Source organism: Cydia amplana, chromosome 23 (genome assembly GCF_948474715.1).
Source record: "Cydia amplana chromosome 23, ilCydAmpl1.1, whole genome shotgun sequence".
NCBI lineage: Eukaryota > Metazoa > Arthropoda > Insecta > Lepidoptera > Tortricidae > Cydia > Cydia amplana.
The window spans coordinates 7,127,121-7,151,655 of record NC_086091.1 but is presented as its reverse complement, the minus strand read 5'-3'; the positions used below and the strand labels follow the sequence as shown (position 1 = coordinate 7,151,655).

The following is a 24,535-nucleotide window of genomic DNA, read 5'->3' as shown; positions in this document are numbered from 1 at the left end:
AAACCTTATGCCGTGCCGTTAGTGTTTAAATTATATTAGCTCGACGAGCTTGCGAGCCACGAGACGAGACGAGCCGCGAGCCCACCGCTTACACTCTCGTCTCGTGGCTCGGCTCGCGGCTCGTCTCGTGGCTCGCGCGAGAGTCTAAATCGACTATTAGACTCTCGCGCGAGCCACGAGACGAGCCGCGAGCCGCGCCACGAGACGCGAGTCCACCGCTTACACTCGCGTTCGGCTTGTCATAAACGGTGGACTCGCGTCTCGTGGTGCGGCTCGTCTCGTGGCTCGCGCGAGAGTCTAACACTCGGTTTAGACTCTCGCGCGAGCCGCGCCACGAAACGCGAGTCCACCGTTTACACTCGCGTTCGGCTTGTCATTCGGTTATAAACCTTATGCCGTACCGTTAGTGTTTAAATTATATTAGCTCGACGAGCTTGCGAGCCACGAGACGAGCCGCGAGCCCACCGCTTACACTCTCGTCTCGTGGCTCGGCTCGCGGCTCGTCTCGTGGCTCGCGCGAGAGTCTAAATCGACTATAAACCGAGTGTGAGATTTGATTTTTGACATTTGCTGATTGCTGACATGGTTTGGTGGTTTGGTTTGGTTATAGAAAATCCAAAACTAACCAGAGTTATTTACTGATATCGGCGTTAATCAAGTATACTTGGGCACAAAACAATTCTGTCTCAATTTAATTCATCGGAAATAGCCAAAAATGTCCGCTGAATTAGTAGTTTCGGGTCTACCAGGCGATGTAAGTATTTGTTTGGACCACAAACTACATTACCAATCAATATTCTGTTCCTGTATTCTATATAATAAAATTGTCATATTTTTGAACAGGTGACTTTTCCGAAAATCTTAAGCTTTTTCCGGATGTCATTAAAAAGAATACACATAAAGCAATTCTGGATACGCGATATCGCGGACGTGCAGGGTTATTTAAAGCAGATAACTATCAAGTTAAATACCATTGCCGACGCACGTAAAGCTCAGAACTATTTGGACAATATGCCGTTTAACTTTAATATGATGGAGTACCCAATGCAGGCGTATATTCCTGGAAACCAGCAGGAATCCATGAATTTTGTGAACGAGGATGAATTAGAAGACTGGGGGCGCAAGCGAAGGCCGAAGCGTACGCGGCCGCGGTCTCGCAGCCCGGGGTACACGCAGGAGGCGTCTAAGCTTGATGTAAGTTGTATACTTAACATTGACATAGATATCTACGGACTGGCTTTATGGGCAATCATAATGAGGCATGACAGGGGCCGCTGAAATCGCTACAACGCGATTGGTTGATGAGTTCGCATCACACGCGCGATTGGTTGACGAGTACGCATTACGCGCGCTATTGGTCGCAACTAGTTGCGTTAGACTGCACGATTGGCTGGAATTCGTGAGTAACACCACTGAACTAGTATAATTTTTAGTGCCTCATTAGCCCGTCCTTAGATATTATACGTCAATGATACTTAACAAATACAGAGCACATGCAGTAGTAGGCTAATTCGGACAGGCAAAAACCATGTCAGTCTGTCATCTCCAACATTTTTAATGCTATACAGTGAAATCTCTATAATCCGGCACTTCGATGGTCGAGTATACCCAGTAATCCAGCACTAAAATTGGGGTACAAATGACCATTCTATGTCCTAAGTGCGCTTATAATATCACACATCAATCTCTTTATAAATGGCTAAGTTCCGAATAACAGTAGATTTTCTTTGAATTTAGTATTTTAGTAAAATTTATTTCTATGACATGCTAAAAATAAAAAACACATCAAAATAATGTGCAGATTTGCTCTAACTTCCAGTAATCCGGCTTTCTTGTGTCAGCATTAGTGCCAGATTAGTGAGATTGTACTGTAGAGTCTGTGCGGAAAGAGAAGAGTCGTGGAACGTATTGGGCCCCATACATTCCAGGACTCTTCTCTTTCCGCTCTATAATGCATTACTTGTTGCTCAAAGAGTAAAAATCATTAATCTTTTGGCTATTCTTAATTTCAGATGGAAATAGAGTTACTGAGGAAGCAGAGGCAGGTAATTGAAGAAGAGAGAAGATTGCTTATGGAGCAGAAGAAATTGGAGATGATCAAGGTTTCAGTTTAAAAAAAGTTTATTGACAGTTGACTCGTTAGATATGAAAATAATAAACAATAGAATCAGGCGTTACTTTACGGAAATCGATAATAATCAAAAGCAAAATATTACTTTGGTAATTCGCGAAAAGATAATGTGCTAGTCAATCAGTGCCAACCCGATATACTTGCGTTTTTTTTTTTCATTTATTGCATATAAAAAATATGCAAGAAAGTATAACCGGTTGGCACTGATTGACTAGCCCCTTATCTTTTTGCGGATTAGCAAAGTAAAGTAATTTTCATTTTAATTATGAAAATAATGTAAATGTTTTTTTTTTCGATTCTGTTTATTAAGTGTAACTTTAGTAAACTTATTGGGTTATTCCTAGTAGTTACCACTGGTACCAACTTGGCGGTAAGAAGTGGGGATAATCATCTCATTTTATAACAATCTTTCAGTTTCATAGTGGAGTAAGTATCAAATAGTGGTTGCAAAAGTGACGCTGCCTCATTCAAACTCCCAGCGAATAGGGGTTTTGATTTTTACTGTTGTCTCCATAAACTTTTTCTTGAATGTTCACAGGAATACGGGCCGAGCGTCTCGCGAGATTACGATAATTTCAAAGATTACGAACCACCTCGCAAGAGACGCCAGCCTGAACCTGTGCCAAAAGCTAAAAGGCCTCATCAGGAGACCCAGAGGGCCCCAAAAATCACCAAGGGCCCCAAAAACCAACCCCGCTTGCCCCTATTCTTCCAACCGTGCAAAAAGCTTATAGGCCAAATGAGACCTATCATAGAAAAGGATACTACTCCCGAAGAAGCTGAAATACTGATTAAACTGATCAGAGCTGCTATAAGGAAGGATTTGGCTATAGCTTTAGAGAATCAAGAATACATGAAACATGCGGAGATTGTTGACTTGTACAGAAAAAGACATCCGCCAGAACAAGATGAAGCATTTGTTGCTAAAATTTTGACCAATATAAGAGCAAGTTTTCTGACTCCTGAAGTGAAAGTTAAAGAGGAAAAAGATGAGGATGAAGTCCCAAAAGACACAGAAAATCAAGTAAATGACCAAAAGGGGGAAGCCGATCAAAAGACACCGGGGGATATACCGGAAAATGGAGAAAAAGAAACAGGTACACTGAATCCTTAACCAGCTGTTTTGATAAGTTAATTTCTCATAAAATGGGAAGTTTTCTAAACAAAAAGCAGCATAGGTTAAGTAGTAACCTAAAGTATTAAAAATTAAAATGTAAGAGACTTCCACATCTTTGGACGTTGAATCGCAGTGGGAGAAAGGAAGTTTTTTATTATATTAACACTTTGACCGCCAAAGATGGCCCCGTTTGCAAAGACGCGCTTGGTTTAAACTAGGCCGTCACGCGTTCCAATAAGGCTTACTATGGCGTGTTAAACAACTATTTAGTTGTTCGGATTAATTTTCATGAAGGTTTTTATTGTCACAGTAAGGGTTAATTTGGCCTGTCTAATAATAAGAAAATATTTGGAAAAACTGTTATATATAGTCTTACAACGCGTATATTCCGGCCACAAATACGACAGCTGAAGTAGATGGCTCTGTACACCGTATTACTTTTCGTAATAACTGCATTGTAAATAAATTAAATGTTAGCTTATTAACAAGCTTTCAAATTAGCTACAACATATAGTTTCTGCCCGCGACTTCGTCTGCGTGGAATAATGATGATGATGATTGACAAAAACTATCCTATTTCTGGCTTTAAACTATGTCCATGCCAAATTTCATCAAAATCAATTCAGCGGTTTAAGCGTGATGAGATCGGACAGACAGACAGCAGAGTTACTATCCGTATTTAAAATATTAGCAGGGATTACACGTCTTATCTTTTATCTATGGTTGACGCACAACACCAATCAATAGTGTGTGCCAACCACCAATATCATAATTTAATAACATTAAATACCGCCAAGAACCGGTATCGTCTTGGGTCGACCCATTCGTTTTTCGTCAAGTTCTTAAATTAGTTCTATTCTGCTTTCGTCACTCATTCTACATTGAAACGAAACATTGACGATTGTGACGAATGTAGAATGGGTGACGAAAGCAGAATAGAACTAATTTAAGAACTTGACGAAAAACGAATGAGACGACCCAAGACGATACCCAAGAACCAACGAATTATTCTATAACATTTGTTACCTTTTCCCACTAGATGTCGCTACCGCTACAGCAGACGGTGCCGTGACCGAACCACAGTCTCAAGATCTAGGAGCTCCTGTAGATAAACTAGATGCTACAACAGACGGTGCCGTGGCCGAACCAAAATCTCAAGACCTAGAAACTCCTGTAGAGAAACTAGATGCTACAACAGATGGTACGGTGACCGAACCAAAATCTCAAGACCTAGAAAATCCTGTAGAGAAACTAGATGCTACAACAGATGGTGCGGTGGCCGAACCAAAGTCTCAAGAACTTAATAACCCCATAGAGGGAGCTGACAATACGAATGGTACTGCGTTCATTGCAGCCGATAATAGCGTGTTGGATGACATGAAGGCTGAGGAAGAATTGCTGGCAGATGAGGATCCAAAGACGGCTGGTGAGTACTTGAGTTTATTTTTAGTGTTCCGTACAAAAATGTATCCAAGCGGAGCACTTGGGACCACTTTGGTCTCGAAAATCGCTTAAATTTTTTTCCCTCGGAGGCCGTTGATGAGTAAATTTACTGTGGCTACCAAATTTACTTTGGACAATACGCCTCTATTTTAAATTCTCTGGTACTGGTTACGGATATAATTATTACAGATCTACTGCGGTTATGTGCCATCACTATACCTTTATAAAACAAAGTTCCCCTCCGCGTCTGTCTGTGTGTTCGCGATAAACTCAAAAACTCCTGAACGGATTTTCATGCGGTTTTCACCTATCGATAGAGTGATTCTTGAGGAAGGTTTGTGTATAATTTGTTAACCCATGCGAAGCCGGGGCGGGTCGCTAGTTTAACATTATATTTATTATTTTCTTTCTTATTTTCAGACGGGGCTGCAGAACAGTGAAGTTGCTGTATATATAAGTACAATCATATTATCTTAGCTATGTAAGATTATATGTATCATTAAGAAATAAAGAGTGAGTGTTTATTCCAATGTTTTATTCCTCAATCGTCATACACGATCAAATATCTTATTATTAAAAGAACTAACTAAACATATAACATATATTTGTATGAAACTAACAATATTAGCACATCAATTAAGGACATTTTAAATTCTATACATCTTTAATTTGATGTTAATTAATTCTATCTAATCAGCGCTAGCTTGTGTCAATGTTCTAAATCTTCTTGTATTAAAACATAACTCTTAACGTCTTTACTCTAAAATCGTATTTAAAATAAGAGAACCATACTATGGCCAAACATCAAATTGTAGTATTTTAGTATAAAATTCTAGTAATCATAATAGCAAAAAAAAATCTAAGACCGAAATTCAAATTTACTGAAACCAAAATTGCAATATGAATCTTATTGCGTAGACGACAAGGTCAATACTTAAAAGGTAAATCTTAAAAATAATCTGAGGTAATTACAGCATGAAACTAATCCGAAAAACACTAAAAAGAAACTGTCTAGTTAACCTTAACTAATTTTGCTGCTGACTATACTAAAGGTGAACTTAAAGCTAGAAGTCCTCCAAATCCTCCTCATTAATGTTTTCTATATTGACCTCCTCCGCGAAACCCATCGCGTTTTCAGTTTTCACAACATCTTTAGAGAAATCTTCCCCTGCGAAATTGTCTCCCGTAAAATCTTCCTCAGCGACAAATCCTGTAAAATAAATAACAGGGCTCATTTGGACGATGTGAGAACTCGCATGCGAGTTTCATTACATTGCGGGTTTTGATCGGTTGGTCAAATTGGACGTAACCAACAGCCCGCAATGTAACTAAAATCGCATGCGAGTTCGCGCGCCGTCTAAATCAGGGATGTTGCGAACATCCGCATCCGCAACCGCGGAACTTCCGCATCATTTTCAACATCCGCATCTGCATCCGCATCCGCATAAAATCGATGCGGAGCTTATGCGGATGCGGATGTCGAACAAGTCTGTACAGGAACGTCTTAGCGGCGGCGTAAGTGCTAGGTAATTTCGTCATTACCTATAATGAAATCGTCTAGATCCAGAAAGTCGGCCAAGTTACTGTTTATTAAATATAATGCACCTATATTCTTGCTCAAATACTAAACGTTTCGTTTTTTTTAATAAATAATACTAAAAAGGGAATATTTGACGTTTTCTAAGTACCTAATCTTAGCCTTTAAATATCCGCATCCGCAACCGCGGATGTCAAAAAATCTGCATCCGCAACATCCCTGGTCTAAATCAGCCCTTAGTTTTGAATGATACGCGGTTTACGAGATTAGAAATGTAAGTAAATCGGTGTAACCTGTGTCCATGTCCCCTGTGTCACCGTTACCAGTGTCCCCTGCGTCATCTTCCCATTTGTCCCCCGCGTCACCGTCCCATGTGTCCCCCGCGCCACCGTCCCCTGTGCCTCCAAAGTCCACGTCTTCCAATTCGGCCATGTCCAAGCCCTGTATTTGATTTTCGATCGCTTTTTGACGCATGGATTTGATCTGGTTCTTGCTTATTTTTGGCGGCGGCCCGATAAGGTGCAAAGCTTTGAAGTTTATTGGGATGCCATCTGTAACAAAAATAGAAATATTTAAGGGCAATCCACTGACAATCCAACCTCTAGACTGAGCTTAGGCCAATTCTTTCATGAAACCGGTGCTGCCAAAAATACGGGGGTGCGGGGGGACGAGGTGAGCGAATCCCGTGCCGTGATTGGTCCGTTCAAAGACACGGACCAATCACGGCACGGGATTGACTCGAAGATGGAGTAACGCTACCGTATGTGTGGCAGAGGGGGTAGCGCGACTATGCTATGTCTAGAGGTTGGATTGTCTGTGGGGCAATCTCACACAGATCCTAGTCCTAATTAAGCATAGCTTGTACAGTCGACGTCAAATACATATATGTTAATAAGGAACAGGTGCAAAAGTGTTATGAGTGCTAGACTCTGACCACGCTAACTTTGCACAAACTTTTCAGTAATACAGCGTATAATATATCTCTATAAGCTCTCTAAGCTGAAGGCCTGAATTCATTGTCAGGCATCGGAGTTTTTGTCGCATGGTAAGACTAATAGCAAGCTATGGAGTCGACATTTGCCATAAATGTAAACTCTTATTCATACTCATACTCATGATTAATTTTATGTAATATGGGAACAGATTACTAAATAGTTACTACGTATATGAGTTTAATTTATTAAACCTCATTTGTTGCAATAGAGCCGAAAGTGAATGGAACTGTCACCTAAGAAAATAACCTTCCGCAATTAAAAAAGTTATGAATTAATTCTATCACTACTGTCATTGATTAGTTGTTTACTTGAAAGATATTTTACGTTTCAACATGTGTCCGTCTATACTTTCATACGAGAAATTGGAAAGATTAATCAGATGTGCGATTTGGACGAATCAATTTTATCAGCGGTCAGTACCTACATGACATTAGGTCTTTCGCAGCGATGTAGTTTGTATAGTTGTATGTTAAAATAGTTGAAGTTATGAATTCATAATGTAAGTAATAGAAAAATATTTTTTTTATATAATTCGACTAAGATAATAATATATACACGACCGACCGCTCTAAAGGCATTTTAAGATAAATTAAATAAATGAGTATGAGTATGAATAAGAGTTTACATTTATGGCAAATGTCGACTCCATAGCTTGCTATTAGTCTTACCATGCGACAAAAACTCCGATGCCTGTTCATTGTACTCTGTACTTAGCAATGTATCGATAACATGCAAGTTCTTGAACCGTCTAAACGGGGCTTAATACGAAAGTGGAGGACCCGCGCGAAATCGCCTACAAGGGGCATAGCTATGGTTAATTACACATTACACATCGAATTGAAGGGATGTTTACAAAAACAACATAACTGACCACACTGGTTGACACCTGAAACGATTAACAATGTTCTTAATAAAGTGTCAACCGCTCTAAGCAGTTATGTTGTTTTTATAAACATCCCTTCAATTATTGAAAAAATATTCTCCATAATGTCAATATCCAGAGAGGGAAATGGGAACTACGTTTGTATGGAGAAGCGACCGTCCCCTTTCCTCTTAAGGGTTGAAAAATCCGCGTATAATACAGTACTTACCAATGACGTCATTGTCTATATTGCACAGCTTGTCAAAGTCCTCGAACCGGGTAAGATTGACCATAAACATGGCGCCTTTAACGCTTTTCTTGACCGCCGCCGCCTGAATCTTGTGTTTCTTGAGGTACTGCAAGACCGCCTCTTTCTTAGGGGGTTTGCCGGACGCGAACATGCGGATGGCTAAACCGGTTTGGATGTTCAGGATGCGCTTGGTTATGTAGAGGCGGATTGTCTGAAAAAGAGTTACTGTTCTAAGGGAGCTCAGTTTAGTTTAGTTTCTTTATTGGTAAAAAGTATTTTACAGGTCACACAGGTACAATTGAAATAAGATAGTTATTTACAATTCTAGATAAAAATAATACATTGGTCAAAGTTTACAAATCTCTAAATAATGAATAATGATCGTGCAATAATTGTTAATATAGTAAAATTTACATATTCTCTTTCATAAAGTCATCAACAGAATAACATGCTTGGTCTAGAAGTAGACATTTGAGTTTTTTATTGAATATTGAGCGTTCAAGTATTACGTAACGAATTTGGGGGGAGGGTGGGGGTCTTGTAAAACGTTACGATGCGTTACAGGGCGGGAGGGGGGGTTTGAACTACGCGTTACGTAATTCAATTCAATTCAATATCTTTAATGTCAAAAACACATGTCAAAATATACAATACAAATTAAAAATAAAATTAAAATTAAAAAATACATGACTTACACTAAATTAAAAGTAATATATACAAACACAACGTAACATTGTTTTTTAACCCTTCAGGTACTTTACGCCACATAATTGTGGCCTAAAAAAATGGTCACCTGGTGGTTACGTAACGTTTTACTACGGGGGGTACAGAAAAACGTTACGGCGCGTTACATGGGGGGACGGGGGGTCAAGAATGTCGTAATACTTGAACGTTCCCTAACCTAACCTCTAAGGCCCAGCCATACAAACGAAACATCCAAAATTAGCCTGAAATTGGACCTAAAGTGCAGGATATAGAGTTGATTTTGCGTCGTTTGAAAATTGAACGAAACAAAGCAAAATCGACTCTGTTCCAATTGAACATGATTTAAATTACATCGAACTGAATAGGTACTATAGGTAGGACCATTGATAAGCAAAGATTATCCTCCTAAGGGCTCGTTTAGACGGCGCGCGAACTCGCATGCGATTTTAGTTACATTGCGGACTATTGAAGTGACAACAATTCAGCCGACCGAAATAACGCAATGTAATGAAATTCGCATGCGAGTTCTCGCACCGTCTAAATCGGCCCTAAGGGCCAACCATACAAGAAAAAAATCCCTAAATTTGAACCTTTAGAGTAGGAGATACAGTTGATTTTGATTTGGGTGAAAATTTAACGAAATAAGATCAGGTGGGGTATTTAAGACTAACATAGTTTATTTTGCATGGGGCAAGAGCAACAGTATGAGGAATCCCTAAAAGTGTTTCTCTTACCACATCTAACCTTAAAACAAATGTTATATTATGATAATAAAATTACAATTAAAATTTCATCGAATTCTTGACAAATTTATTCTGTCTTTGAATGTACCTTGTTAAAGTCGTTCAGACTGTCGGTGGAGAGGAGTTTGCAGATTATGGTTTCTTGCTGATCGGCGGGGTTTAAGCATTCTTCGGTAAACTGCAAAAATCACGAGAAAATAAAACACAGTAAATAATTAAACATGGATATAGCTACAAATGCTTTGTATGGGCCTTTTTAAGAGGCAACAGGAGTGGTCATTTCTCCATACAAACGTACTCGACTGTTTCCTCCGTGTGTTTTGAAGCTAGAGCGATGTTTTTTTCAACACATATTAATATTGTCAATATCTGTGTCGGACCGTTTTGCTTTTTTTGATATTTTTGTTTTTTAAGGCGCTAGAGCCCTTCAAAAATGGCCAAAATGGCCTAATTGACTATGCCGCAATGAGAGGCGTGGTATTCAAAACTGATATCAATTAGCCAAAAAAGCAAAACGGTCCGACACAGAAAATTTCATAAACATTTAGATTTCCAAATTTGGTTACGATTGGTTAAGTTTTGGAGGAGGAAACAGTCGAGTACGAAACCTCGATTTTTGAGATTTTTACGCAGGATTTTTCGCCTTGTCCTTATCGCACTAGTTTTAGGAGCCGCTTCCGTTAGCGAGACGGGTATATTTACCTAAAATATTTAAATCTCAGCTCCTGTTTCGTCTTAAACAAATCACAATCCGCTCCGAGTTTATAACCCATTTTTTAACCCGTTAACCGCCAGCGGAACGGATTTTTTGGAACAATTCTGTAATTTACATACAAAGTATTTTTCTTCTACAAAATGTGACGTTATCTATAAAAAGGGACCTTATTGTCGATGGCGCTTACGCCATTATTAACGATCCTCTGATATAAATACAATGCCGCGCGACGCTGTGCGGCGTAAGCGCCATCAACAATTCAATTCAATATATTTTATTTCGGACCATGTCCATAGTGTTAGTGTACATTCCCTTAATCTTATGTTAGTGAGACTTATACTAAATTACCTATAATAAATTATAAACTACGCCTCCAATAAGGTCCCTTTTCATAGATAATGCCCCAAATATATGTGTACGCGGTTACGCACTTCACTTACTTTTACACCATATTCAATCGATTGCTGCTATTTTGGTGCCCCCTTCCAAGCCCTAAGTAACTGCTTAATTTGCTTATTGGTTAATCTAAAAGCAAAACACTAACCAACTTGTCCAGTTCTGCCATCTCATCGTCCAGGGCCTTGGTGTTGTGTTCGTCCATACTGTAGAGGTCGTCCTGGCCGTACTCCCACTTGCGCAGCAGTTTCATCTCTGCATAAACATTGTCACATTAATGTACCGTAAATCCACCCAACTCTAGTCCATTGAATAATTTTACGGTTTAGACTCACTTGTTTTAAGTCACTCGCGCGACATGTTTCGGAGAGCCTAGGTCTCCTTTCTCAAGCACTAACAGTGCGAGCAGCGTTCACGACGGCCGTGTGTCGCGTAGGGCTTGAGTTAGGAGACCTAGGCTCTCCGAAACATGTCGCGCGAGTGACTTAAAACAAGTGAGTCTAAACCGTGAAATTATTCAATGTTAGTATGTCTCACAACAGTTTAAATTCGATAACTCTAGTCCAGTACTGAAAATGGTCTTCTTTTTGATATTATCCGAGTTTTTCTTCCATTTATTTGAGTTAACTTTGGACTGTAGTTGGGAGCTTTTGTATATACCTATCAGCATTTTAACAAAGTAAGGCTAAATTTACACTGGGCAGTTCATCGTATGCAGGCATTGAATCTATGTATGCCTTTCCTCTGAGGTGAAGATCAGAGGAGACGTACGGAAATCGACCAATAGGTAAAATAGGTTGTAATCCAGCGGAGCGCAGAAGATAACCAATGCCATTGATTGATTCCCACATGTCCCATCTCATCTCTACTTCAGTGGAAAGGCAGCCTAAGTTCGAGATTTTTCACGTGGCTAACGATCTGATATAGGTAAAGAGACCTAGAAAGTCTAGGTCTAGATAAAAAGAGAGCCAATCATGTTCAGGCTGCTCAATTAATATGACGACGAACTGTATGTTGGTTGTTGGCGGTCGCTGATGCGCGCGTCAGTTGACGTTTTTGGCGGCCAAACGGTTAAGAATCGGGATTTAATGATTTATAAACTGAAATAGAAATTGATGTCATACACTGACGAAACGAGGAAGAAGAAGACAAGTATAGTATAGAGCAATTATGTAGGTTTTGTAGGTAGGTAAGTACTTACGCTGGATGACTTGTTTATCTGTAAAAGAAAAATCTTGCATTAACTCCTTGGCACGATAGTTGGATTAGTTTTACAAAGGAGAAAAGTTGTTGCTTGCTTAACCCCTCACGTTAATATTTTTTGCGAGCGTAGCGAGTGGTTCTAAAAGTGGAATCTTGAGCGTTTCGAGGGTTTCAAGACACGAGGATTAAACAAACTTTGCTACCGAGTGAAACAAAAATTTTCACTACACCAACGTGAGGAAAATACAAACTTTTTAAAGAATAAAGATAGCATTTAGGAGCTTATGTGTTGCAAACTATTTATTCAAATTACTGTTTTTTTTTTAATTAAAAAGCAATAAAAATAAAGAAGTGACGGACATATTGGACATACCTGTGAGAGGCGCCCCAGGTTTCTTCTTAGCTTGCTTAGCTATGCTCGGGTGAATTGGTGGTCCTGTGTTCTTCGCAGCTGCAGTAGCAGCAGTTACATTCTTTACATTTGCGGTTCCTTCTTGAATTGCTGTGGTTTTCTTTTCTTCTTTCCCGTTGTGCGTTTCCCTTATTATTTCTTTCTTCGCTTGATGAATGCTATTAGCCACTGGAAAGCATTAAAAATTAAAGATTTGTGTAACACTTTGCAAGTAAATCTAAGGGTAATAAATCACGTCACACGAATTTGATGAATATTTATGAAATCAGTAATTTGTCGTATATTTTTACGCGCTTCATTGTTAAATTGTAGGTGACTGTACCACTAGATTCATCATCGTCATATCAGCCGAAAGAGATACAATGCTGAACATAGGCCTCCCCTAAGGTTCTCCACACTAGTCGACCTTTGCAGCCATTGACCTATATCTCAGGACGGGCTTTACGGGCACTGAAAATGGTACTAGTTCAGCGGTGTCTCTCACGAATTCGAGCCATCGTGCAGTCTAACGCAACTAGTTGCGACCAATCACGCGCGTGATACGAACTCATCAACCATTCGCGTTGTAGCGCTATGTCAGCTATGTTGATTAGCTCCGATAGTGTCATATACAATTTTCTTATTATTCGTGAACCTTATTGCGGCGGAATAAGGTTTACCGTTCGTTGGTCAGCTAAGTAAGAAGCTAATGGCGACTGAAACTTTTCCTCTTAGTTATCATCTTCTTCCTTCCGTTGTCCCGGCATTTTGCCACGGCTCATGGGAGCCTGGGGTCCGCTTGGCAACTAATCCCGAGATTGGCGTAGGCACTAGTTTTTACGAAAGCGACTACCATCTGACCTTCCAACCCAGAGGGCAAACTAGGCCTTATTGGGATTAGTCCGGTTTCTTCACGATGTTTCCCTTCACCGAAAAGCGACTGATAATACTGGTAAATATAAAATGATATGGCGATTGAAACTTTACTAAGGTATGATGCGAATATTTTGTTTGTGTTTTGTTACTCCGTGAAACGGTATGTCAGCAGAAGTTGCTAAGCGGGCCAGGTGTACAAAATGATCTTGACGCGACTTTATTGTCAAGAGAATAAGAGCGTGTCAAGTTAATTTTGAACACCTCGCCCGCATAGCAACTTCTGCTGCTGACTGTACTTGCATCGGTGCCTTAGCTAGCTTGTACTCATGCTGTTAGCGGTTAGCGTACGTCTGTTATTTTAAAGTACCTAATAGATCAAATGACGGTCAAAACTTTATAAAAATCAATGGATAATTAACATTATTATAGTATTAATAGTGTTTTGTCAGTAGGAGCTATAATCCTGAAGTAACTAGCGTAGGTACTCAGACTTAAAAGATAATTCTGTGGGATTTATTTCTTATTAAACATTTCTGTATGTAATTTAGTAGACTTTCTTATAGATTTTTGTTACGGACAAGTCCTAGAACTACACGTCGATGTGAGTCTTAGAAAACAGACAACCCTAAAATTAAAGAAAACAAACATTTTATAAAAATGATTTTAATAGTTATTGTAGAATATTATTAGAAATTTAGTAACAATATAGCATTACTCTGTTCGTTTATTAACTGTTAAAAAAATATCTTACCTATTTTAAAATTATAATTCAATGAAACTTTTAAATCAATTAATTAACAGTAAAAATATAAAAAAGTGAAATTTTCCAGTTTTCAATCATTATCAAACCTAATCTACACTGCATCGGGCCTAGTACTCTTATTTTGGCTGCGGTTTAATTTCCGTAATAAGTTTGCCTATCGAATATTGAAGTTGCCAATCTAGTGGCATCAACGTGGGGAATTGAGACGTATCGACTCTTGGCTTCGGTAGAGTGGGCGGTTTGTACTCCTTCAAACCCTTTTCACGAATCTCATTATACAACAAGGGATCAGGGACACCGAACCTCATAGTATACTGCTGAACCACAAAGTGAAAGCCCTTAATATATGGAGTCAAACTGTTTCCAAAAATAAAGCCAATACGCTCAAAAACGACTGCTTTGATTCGTTTTAAAATGTACTTCGCTAGCCCGTGACCGTCACATTTAAGTCGATATGTTTTCGTTTTCCACAAGACCCGTTTAAATCTGGTCCCATAATCTTCTTGGCGATGTATGCTGCAGCGTTATGCCGGACTTGGTTGTTTTTTTTTCTTTTAAACGATTTTCTTTGCGGTCGGCGCAGATTTTGTTGGTTGCCAGCACTCCTTGTTCTTTTTCTTCTTTAAATGGAATGTGATCTTTATTAACATTTAACTTTTGTGTGTGCTTTGTATTTTTCAGTTCGGGCTCGTCTTGTTTAAACTCCTCATTTGGAATATTAGGTTTAAAGTCTTCTTCAGAGTCTGGTGGCTCATTTTTAATGGAGATTGGTTCGACATCACTGCAATCATTTCTACCTTTGTTAGAATACGTTCCTCCGGAAGCCGGTGTATGTGGTTCCGTTTTTATCCTCACATTCGTATCCCATTTTTTAGGATTATTAAGTGAATCTTTTGTTTCTTTGCTGACGTTATTGCCGCTTTTCTCCGCCTTTACCACCGTCTGTGGACAAAATTGATGAGAAATGGCGTTAACGTATGTGGCATGGTTTCACACTTATAATACATTCGCATTCTGCGAGTGCTAGGGTTGTCTATGACTAATTGTTGTTAGCTAGGGTCCTCGATGTGGTTTCGTTTAGTCGTTGGTCATCTACCTTCTTCCAGCATTTTAAGCCATTTCACTCTTCAAGCCCTTTATTCCATGCCGATGGAAAACAAGCGTACAACGTACAACCCGACTGACGTTTTCAATCACACTTATCGCCATCGCTTCTGCCATACATAATGTACAAGATAGGCACAATGAAAATGCGCTCCGGCGCGGTCCGACTCCAGCCGAGCCAGACTCCAGCCTTCAGGCCTCCAACGAGGGAAGAATCGTAGGTACAGGCAGCAGCAGAAGTTGCTAAGCGGGCGAGGTGTTCACAATTACCTTGACACGCTTTTATTCCCTTAACAATAAAGTCGCGTCAAGGTCATTTTGAACACCTCGCCCGCTTAGCAACTTTTGCTGCCGACTGTACTTACATATAAGTTTTTAACGGTACGGACTCAAGTTGAATTTCACTCATGTAAAAGGTATGTTTTTTACGACTCTTCATTTGTCCCGGCTTGTTGGCCAGAATCTATAACGATACTAGTAGATTTTTGAAAAAAAAAAAATCTGTTTTTAATTTAATTATTTATTTAAAAAAAGATAAGGCATGTATGATAATTCATGATCATTCACGTCAGGTTAGACTTATTCGATAATCACACTAAACTAATCATAGCTGCTAGAAAAACAAAGTTAAACAGATAGGGAATCTTCGATAAAGAAATATTTTTAAACGAAAAAAACTTAGGACTTAGCTGTTTTTACAGTTACGACGTAACTTATACATTAATAACAGGACTGGTGAAAGAAATTATAAAATAAATGCTATTTTAGTCTACCGGCTGAGACAGTATCTCGGATTTAACCTTGGCTATCATTTTCTTAAATCGTCTATTAGATTTTTTCATCTTTTTTGGTTTGTTAAGCCGTTTTAGAGCCTTTTGACGAAAAGCAATATACAGTAAGTTTTCTTCGAAACCAAACGTCTTCCAGTATCGTAGATAAATGTAACGAGGGTCTTTTATCATTTTCCATTCGTCCCTAAATAAATCTATAAATCGCGAATACAAACATGTAAAAAGCATGCCACGGATTCGTCTTTCCAGAGCGAGTGTGGGGACACCGTATTCCAATTTGAAGTGTTCTCGACCTATAAACATAATTTGTTCGACAATCGTATTTTTTATGTAACCGATATTAATCGCTTCTTCATTGTTTGGCTCTCTTTTTGGTATTATAGGTTGATTATCTTTGAAAGAGTCAGAATGCAATTGCGAGTCAGGCTTAGTTTCGTACTCATCTGGCGGCTCGATTTTTATGTTTGGCTTGATATCAGAAGTGGGCGCACCAGGTTCGCATTTTACCCTCACAGGTGCTGGTTGTATTTTACTTATTTCATGGATGTCAACATTTTTTGTATCGTTGGATCTTTCGGAAGTTTGCGCACCAGGCTCTAGTTTTATTTTAACAAATCTAGGAGTCCTATCAGGTTCTTCTTTAAACATTGCAGGGATGTAAACATCTTCTGTGTTTGTCTGTTTGCTCCAGTTATCGTTGTTTCTCTCCGATTTTACCACCGCCTGTGGACAAGTTGATAACAATAGATGTAAGTAAATGGTTTCGAGATCCGAACATGATAGAAGTTTATAAATTAGAAATGTACAAGCCTTTAGTATAAAAGTGAAACAGAAAATCCGTTAGTAAAACATCATATTCCAGTTTAATCCTATTTTCAGTGGATCCTTAGTCAAGCGATCCTCGATATTTCTGTACTATCTCAACAATCCGGTGGAGTGAAATCACCTTCAACGAACGAACCACCACCATAATTGTTTTGTACATTAGCGTTTTGTAGCGGCTTGTAGCGCAGATAATTCCGTTGTCATTCTCTTCTTCTCTTTTGTCGTAATATTATGGTCATACTATCTAAACCAAGAGTCTTTTTAGTCAGCTGTGGGTACGCCGCTTCGTGAATTGGATGGAATAAGCAATGCCCGTGTATAAAGAACTTCGACTTATCCGCGATATTCCGGTGCTTCATTTCAGAACCTTCAAGATGCACCATAAAATACAGACCTAATTATAGGGCAGTAAAGTATTATCATGCCGCGATCAGAAAGGGATTAGAAATAACAGATTTCCATACACTTACGTCAAAATCAATATGGATTGACAGCTATCTCAATCCCTTTCTAATCGCGATTCAGTAATAAGTAATGTCACAGAACACATGTTATTGTTGGCCGAGGCGAAGCTGAGGTCGACAAACACATGATCTAAGGCTTTCTTATTTACAGGCCGAGATGTGTATATTATTTTTTTGTTCGACGGAGGCGGAGAGCGGCAAGTTGGTTTAGCGGAGCGGGCCGAAATTTGGTATCGTCTTGGGTCGTCCCATTCGTTCTACATTCGTCACAATCGTCGGTGGCTTTCAATGTAGAATGCGTGACGAAAGCAAAATAGGACTAATTTAAGGAATTGACGAAAAACGAATGGGACGACCAAAGACGATACCCGAAATTTGACGCTTTCCAGCCGGAGAACAAAAAAATTTTTTTTTTAAATATTCACGTAGAGACGATTCACTATCTAACAGAAGCGATCTTTGTCAGGATGAAACCGAATCATGCCCTTCCAATACGCTAGCTACAGGATTACAGCTCCGAATAATCCGTCCGAATAGTGTCACCTGCATCGTCGCATAGTCGAAATTGTTATATATCTCCTTGAGAGATACTATATGTAGGTTATTTAAAATGATCTGTATGTACCAAGTTACAAATCTGATTTAAATTGCATATAAATAGGTACTCCTGAATTTTTAAAGTGATCAGACGATTCAGAAGTTTGAACAACACATAACCACAATGGGAAACAAACGTAACCCATTGCGGTTCACGTAGATAACTATGTGTTTTTTAATAAAGACATACCTTTCTAATATAATACACGCACGCTACGAAAGTATCATATTTTCGAATTGAACAACATTTCATGAAATGTCAAAAGCGATAGCAAAAGGATGTTTCCAACCAAAACATAAAAATGTCTATTGTTATGACATCATGATTATTCATAGTCTTCTCCTTCTACAATACACCTGTGACTTCTTTTATTTTCGTTTAAGTACTCAACTACTCATTTCAGTCAACAAATTAACAGCAGAGGTATAATTCAACCGATTGTTTACAACAATTAATGCAAACAAAGAAGTTCGCACCTAGCTAGTATAGGTAAGGCACCTAACGCTTAATGTCTTCATTAATTTGCCATCATAATTCTGCCTAGCTTCCGTATTAATTTGATCTGAACTCCGTTTGACCATACTAAAAGTATGACGGAATTGAGTCTTAAACTCAAAATGAAGCAATAACGTGCAATAAATATCAGTAATATCACATTAGGCAAACGCCATATCGTCGCGAAGTGTTTTGAGTGTCCAAGGAGCGAGATAAATAATATGGGATGAGTGGAGTATGTAATGTGGACGCGGTCAGTGTAAAAGGGGTTTTCTCTACCTGTTCTTTCGGGCCCCTTTTTCTCCAGTACCTTGTCTGTCAGACGAAACGTTCGTTCTATAATATGACAGTTTTAAGCTATCTTTCCCTGTTTGACTTATTCTGAAGCGGCAGGGAGATCCTGACCACTCGATCGTCTTGTTAACCCTTTGAACGCCACGCCTTTGAACCTTGGCGCAATGCACGAAGGTTGACATTGGACTGTAGCCGCGCGCGTCAGTTGAAGTCTTTGGCAATCGAAGGGTTAAGGAACTCTTTCCCTGTTTCTGGCCAACAGGGCCCGACAGAACGCATAATACCCCCTCAAAAGTCAGACAACCGAGATCAGCAGAGGAGATTGTGATTGAATCGTTTCCAAATCATTGGATGAAATGTTCAAAATTGTAAAGCCAAGCAACAACGAGTCATAAATCGCCACACGGCAAACATCACTTTCACTCCTCCCAGTCCTCCCACCCCGCGAGTCTCTCAACTCCTTTGCAAAAGTAGCATTCAAGTTTAGGGCTTGACGCTGCCATAGAGGGAATGCAAAATACGGTCGCGCGTCATTAGGAGGTTTGTGTTGTAACTGCGATTAAAAAACGGAATTACGGACCACTTATCACAGTTTTGAAACTGCAATGAGCCGCGCCGCGACTGCAAGAAAACATTTTGCGGTCCGTCTACGGCACTATTTTCAGCGCAGCCACGTTTGGGACGAAAGTGCGTATGGTTATACGGCATAAGAGAAACATTAGGGCAAGAGAAACACTTATATCCCCATAGTTTCAAACAAAATAAACTATGTTTCTCTTACCACATGACCTTCTAAAAAAGCAAATAAAGATGATTTACTAACCTGCATCTTTCTCCTTTGGCGGTAACGCCTCATATTCCCTCGTGCTTTTCTCGCGAATCTGCACCATTAACGTCTTATCGTCTTTAAAAGGAAACATCGCCCTATAGCGCTGAATAACATCAGCCATATGCACACTCATTTCCTCGCCGAATATTACGTCGACACGCGATTTAATGCACGCTTTCAATTGTTTGAAAATAAAGGAATCAAGAGCCCCTTTAGGAATGTAAGGTTTCTCGATGTCTACACCCATGGTTTTTTTGGCGATCAGAGCAGTGGCCTGGAGACGATTTGCTTTATCCTTATTTATCATTGAGCGAAGAGTTTGAGGCTTGTTTTTGTCTAAACGCACCTGTTGAGGTACCTGGTGTTGACCAGGCTTATTAACCGGTCGCTCGGACACGGGCGGATACGTTTTCTTCGGTTTTACAAAATTATTCTTATTCGTATTAGCGCTGTACGCTTCGTTTCTTTCGTGTCTAGGTGTCTCGTGTCTCGGTGCGGCCTTAGGCGGGCCATGTTCGGGTCTCGCCTGCCGTTTGAACTCCCTAGAAGGATATTCCTTCGGTTTCCCGTAGTCGGGTTTCTGGCGGCCGCCCGAGCGGTCTCGGGGTGCGACCGGCCTATCGTCACGCCAATCACTCCCTTGGCGTCCGTTTTTGGATCTTGGCCGGTTCCTTCGCGATTCTTCTGCAGGTCCTGATTGCCTACCTGAAGAACTAAAGGAATTCTCGGGCTCTCTGTTCCAAACGGGATCGCCGATTGGTTCGTCAAAGTTTTGATTTCGGGGCCGGGAGTCCCTGTAGCGACCATGGTCCCGCGGTTGAAACTCTTGGTCATTTCCACGCGGTGCATCGCTAGACGCTAGGTGATCGTACCATTCTGACCGAATGTTTTCCACGGGTACTCGATCTTCCCATTGCGGTTTCGGTTGGTCATCCCATTGCGGCTTAGTTTGGTTGTCCCATTGGGGTTTCGGTTGTTCCTCCCAATGGGGTTTCTGTGGGCTATCCCATTGAGGTTTCGGTTGGTTATCCCAATGCGGTTTCTGCGGGCTATCCCATTGCGGTTTGGGTTGGTTATCCCAATGCGGTTTGGGTTGGTTATCCCGTTGCAGTTTGGGTTGGTTATCCCGTTTCGGTTTGGCTCGGTTATCCCATTGCGGTTTCGGTGGGCTATCCCATTGCGGTTTCGGTGGGCTATCCCATTGCGGTTTCGGTTGGTTGTCCCATTGCCTGGGTTCTTCACGCCGTTGAGGTTGATCATCCCACGCTTTATCGGGTTGTGGTTCCCAGCCCCGATTGTCGTTGCCCCACTGTTGATCGCGTTCGGCGCGAGGTTTGGGCTCGTCCCAGCGTGACTGTTGTTTCCACGTTGGATCTGATTGTCGGTAGTCAGGATTGGGCTCTCTAGGTTGATATTGGGGTTCAACGTTTTGGTTCTGACGAGAGAACTGGTCTTGAAAAACGCGATTCTCGTCCGCCCATTGTTTACGAGGTGGAGAAGTTTCTCGACGATTCTTCGACTTGTTAAAGTTGTCAAGTCTAGACGGCCTTTTACTACCCGCCACTGGTCTTTCGGGAGAATAACGACGTTTCCTGTCCTTGTTTCGGAACGTTTCGGGAGGTTGCTCCCTGGAGTCCCTACCCCAATCACGAGGCTCCTGGTTTCTAGGCTCGTTATTAGGAGCGTACGCTTCAGCCTGGTACCCTGAGTACCCAGGAACTTGAGCAGAAACTGGGTTGGGTTCCGTATAATGCATCGCCTGAGGAACGCCGACATAGCCCGTATAAGCTAAGGTCTGTGGACAAAGTTGTTAGAAATACAAGTAAATACGGGCCCAGGTATTATACAATCATGGGCGCAGCGTGAAGGATAATCCTCGTTTTATTAGAGTGTGTAATGGACTTGCACATGTCGCTATTGCTGGCTATAAAGAAAACGGAAGCCTAAAATGCCCATTTTACGGAGTAAACGTGTGCCAGAGAGTAAGTACAAGCTAATTATGTCGTTTTTGGGATATCACCCTTGGTAGAAAACGACTCAATACTGTACAAAGGATATCTGGGAATTAAAGGCTTATCAGGCTTATCCTTCTTTAGTATGAGTAGTTAATGAATAAAGGTCTCTGCTACAATGAAATCGTCCCTTGCTGCTTGACTGCGTGAAACGCGACATGGTGGCTTTTGTCATCGATAGGGACACTTGGGAGGAGCTCGCGTCAGTTGGCGATGGATGGAGGGGTACCATTACGAAAGTTCGCGAAATCCTCAACGATGCCTGGTTCCAGGGCCTACAAAGGGCAAAGAGGCACAATCCTCCAGAAGTTGCTACCGACATGGCCTCCTTATTCAGCTGCCACAAATGCGGTCAGAAAGGCTGGTCCCGCATTAGCTTATACAGCCACGAGAGACGTCCCTCGCGTACACACGGTGCTAAGTCATCTGTCAAGATGTTAAAGGCCTCATGTCAAAATTGTGACATAGAATCTATTTATTATTAGCTTAGCAGCACGTTCGCCGGCGGGGAACGTGTAATGATCGTTCACGCAAAACCGATTTGAAATCAATAAAGGCGAACAAACGACGACACGTATTCATACAGCACCATACTATTTCGCCCCGCGCCTCTTTGCAACCAAATAGCCAATGCTATTAGAGGGTTCAATTGCCGCCGCAGAGCGCTGTATTGCAACACTATATCTCTGCTGCACCTTATATCGGTAATTTTCCTTTTTAGATGTCTAAAATCTAGATAAGTATTTTAGATAAAGCTGTGGGTTCGTTCTTTCGTCACCTCGAGCGATATCGTGACTTTTATTTACTGCTTACATTTTGTAGATGTCATAGTTTGGGAATAGGTGTTCAACTCGCAAGTAAAGTTGGAAAAGCTCACTGTGGCTTAGGCTTGGCAAGTTGGCACTTACTTACTAGAAATAATCCATCCTTGCATATATGAAGTGTACACCCACAGACATAGCGTAGCATAAGGCAGAGTGACTACAACTTTATTCCTGTGTCGCAGTCTATTTCTGTCTGGAGATGTCTGGCATAAAATTTATGGGTCATCTTTTGCTTTGTTCCTTTACAACAAAGTCATTGGTTAAGGTCTACATGACCTTTATGAAGTGAGAGTAACTTTGGCTTACTTTACCGTTAAAATGAACAAGTAAGCACCTTTCCCATAGACAACCAGCTTTCTACTGGCCAAGCAATAGGTTCCAGAAATGTGCTTGTAAATCTATGTCCATTACACACCCTTTGATAGTTTTTATGCAATTTTTGACTCCTGGATGAATCTATATACTTTCTAAATATTCTTCTACTTTCAGGTTCATGGCTTTCAGAATTCTTCCAAAAACCATTTACCCCTACTAGGAGGTTGTTTAACACATTCACTGTGTTATGGGATCAAAAGACCCCATGTAAAGCACACTAAAGCTTGCCGCAGCAAAGGTGTTATCCAATGGATTGCCTAAATGTAATGGAGAGGATTCCATTAAGTTATAACCAAACAGCACAGGTTACACAGTACAGTATATTATGCAGCGTCTTACTACAGAAACTGACTGTGTCAATTTCTAACCATCCATAATATCCACATAAAGTTGAATACTTGCTGATAGAGTACAGAAGATATAAATTATCCTTTTAAAAACTACAGCACAATTTCCAAGGAATCCATCGAATAAAAATGTAATCTGAAATTCTTGTTTCAAGATCTTTCTTTCACAACAGGATTGTTCATCATTCAGATATAGATCTGCTGATGTTGTGGCAATATTTCCCGAACCACATGCCACCTTTGATTTGAGAAATATGCAATATAATAAACTGATGATATCAAGTCTATTCCCCTTCTGTATACATTGAGCCGGAAGCTCGGAACGGGAAGATTGTAGGCATGCTGCAGTGCCATAGCACCCAAAAGACGTCAGTCCAACTGGCTACATCTAAATCCTTTCCCTTTGAATCTTATTGCCAGCACATTTGATGGTAGTAGTCACCAATTATGATAATTTTAATATACCACTTACTTGATCAATAGGCATTGGCTGCATATACGGCACGGATACAGTCTGGTTCCATGCCGGAACAACAGGTGCCATTACAGGTTGCATGATGATTTCAGGCTGAACAGGGTCGAGGCCGCCTGGGCGGTACGGCTGATCAGCCTATGACAACACAAAATAATTTGTTATATTAACTTTTATTTATTTGTTAAAAGTAATTAAAAACTTGAAATTATACAATTAAAAGAGCAAAGTTCTTAAGTTATGATGATGATGACAATTTTTTGTACACCTAGCTGATGAAGTGAAACGAAAACCCAAAGGCCGTATCCTCCCGAGTTCCAGAAACTATTGTTTTGTTTTATGAAGTGCAAAAATAAATAAATAAATTAAAATAAATATTACCGTGGGTCGCCTCTTGTCCTCAATGTACAGCTGCTGCCCATTGATAAACAACCCGTTGAGTTTTCTGACCACAAACGCGCCATCATCTTCAGTCGCCAGTCCCACGGTGACTTTCTTGCTTTTACCTTCATTCACCAAATTGTCTACAATAACTTCCGTCAGACCGCATTTATCCTTCAGTAAGCTTTTTACATCCGCGTAACGGGTCTGCGAAAGAAAAACGATATTAACAGACGTCGATTGAACGTATTGTATCGAAAAGCAAATACAATAGCAAAGAGTAGAATACGACTTACAGAACTCGGCAGGTTGTGTATAGTTAATAACATCTTGTTACTTGAATATTTCCATTAACAGGATCCTCCTACTCGTGGCGCAATCTGTAATTTCAGAAATAACAGAAAATGAAGAAATTCAAGCGAAACTTTTATTTCATCCTCCATTTGCAATTTGCTGACAGACAGAGCCAAAGAGTAAAGTAAGTATATGACAGAGCGCTTGATTGATGTTGACATTGACACTGACAGCGCCTTGAAATCAGAAATCGGGTGAATTATCAGTTTTACGAAATATCAGAACAAATAGGGTGTGCTAGAC

General features: G+C 40.3%; 3 protein-coding genes across 3 annotated transcripts; 1 reads left to right on the top strand and 2 right to left on the bottom strand.

The window, feature by feature from the left end:
• The first annotated feature begins 597 nt into the window (after positions 1-597).
• LOC134658655 (neurofilament heavy polypeptide-like) lies at positions 598-5,131 on the top strand. Its single transcript, XM_063514306.1, has 6 exons — positions 598-754; positions 844-1,194; positions 2,013-2,102; positions 2,670-3,228; positions 4,288-4,674; positions 5,112-5,131. The coding sequence occupies exons 1-6, from the start codon at positions 716-718 to the stop codon at positions 5,129-5,131; spliced, it is 1,446 nt and encodes a 481-aa protein (XP_063370376.1). The 5' UTR covers positions 598-715.
• A 595-nt stretch (positions 5,132-5,726) lies between these two features.
• LOC134658653 (uncharacterized) lies at positions 5,727-17,860 on the bottom strand. The gene is made up of 10 exons (XM_063514305.1): positions 17,855-17,860; positions 16,530-16,745; positions 14,688-15,069; positions 12,471-12,677; positions 12,096-12,113; positions 11,043-11,149; positions 9,872-9,961; positions 8,315-8,546; positions 6,522-6,779; positions 5,727-5,901 (listed from the first exon to the last, which is right to left on the bottom strand). Exons 1-10 carry the CDS (start codon positions 17,858-17,860, stop codon positions 5,756-5,758), a joined length of 1,662 nt encoding a protein of 553 aa, XP_063370375.1. The 3' UTR covers positions 5,727-5,755.
• A 1,641-nt stretch (positions 17,861-19,501) lies between these two features.
• Positions 19,502-24,342, bottom strand: LOC134658802 (sporozoite surface protein 2-like). Its single transcript, XM_063514459.1, has 4 exons — positions 24,235-24,342; positions 23,939-24,145; positions 23,558-23,695; positions 19,502-21,322 (listed from the first exon to the last, which is right to left on the bottom strand). The coding sequence occupies exons 1-4, from the start codon at positions 24,265-24,267 to the stop codon at positions 19,517-19,519; spliced, it is 2,184 nt and encodes a 727-aa protein (XP_063370529.1). The 5' UTR covers positions 24,268-24,342; the 3' UTR covers positions 19,502-19,516.
• Positions 24,343-24,535: the final 193 nt, after the last annotated feature.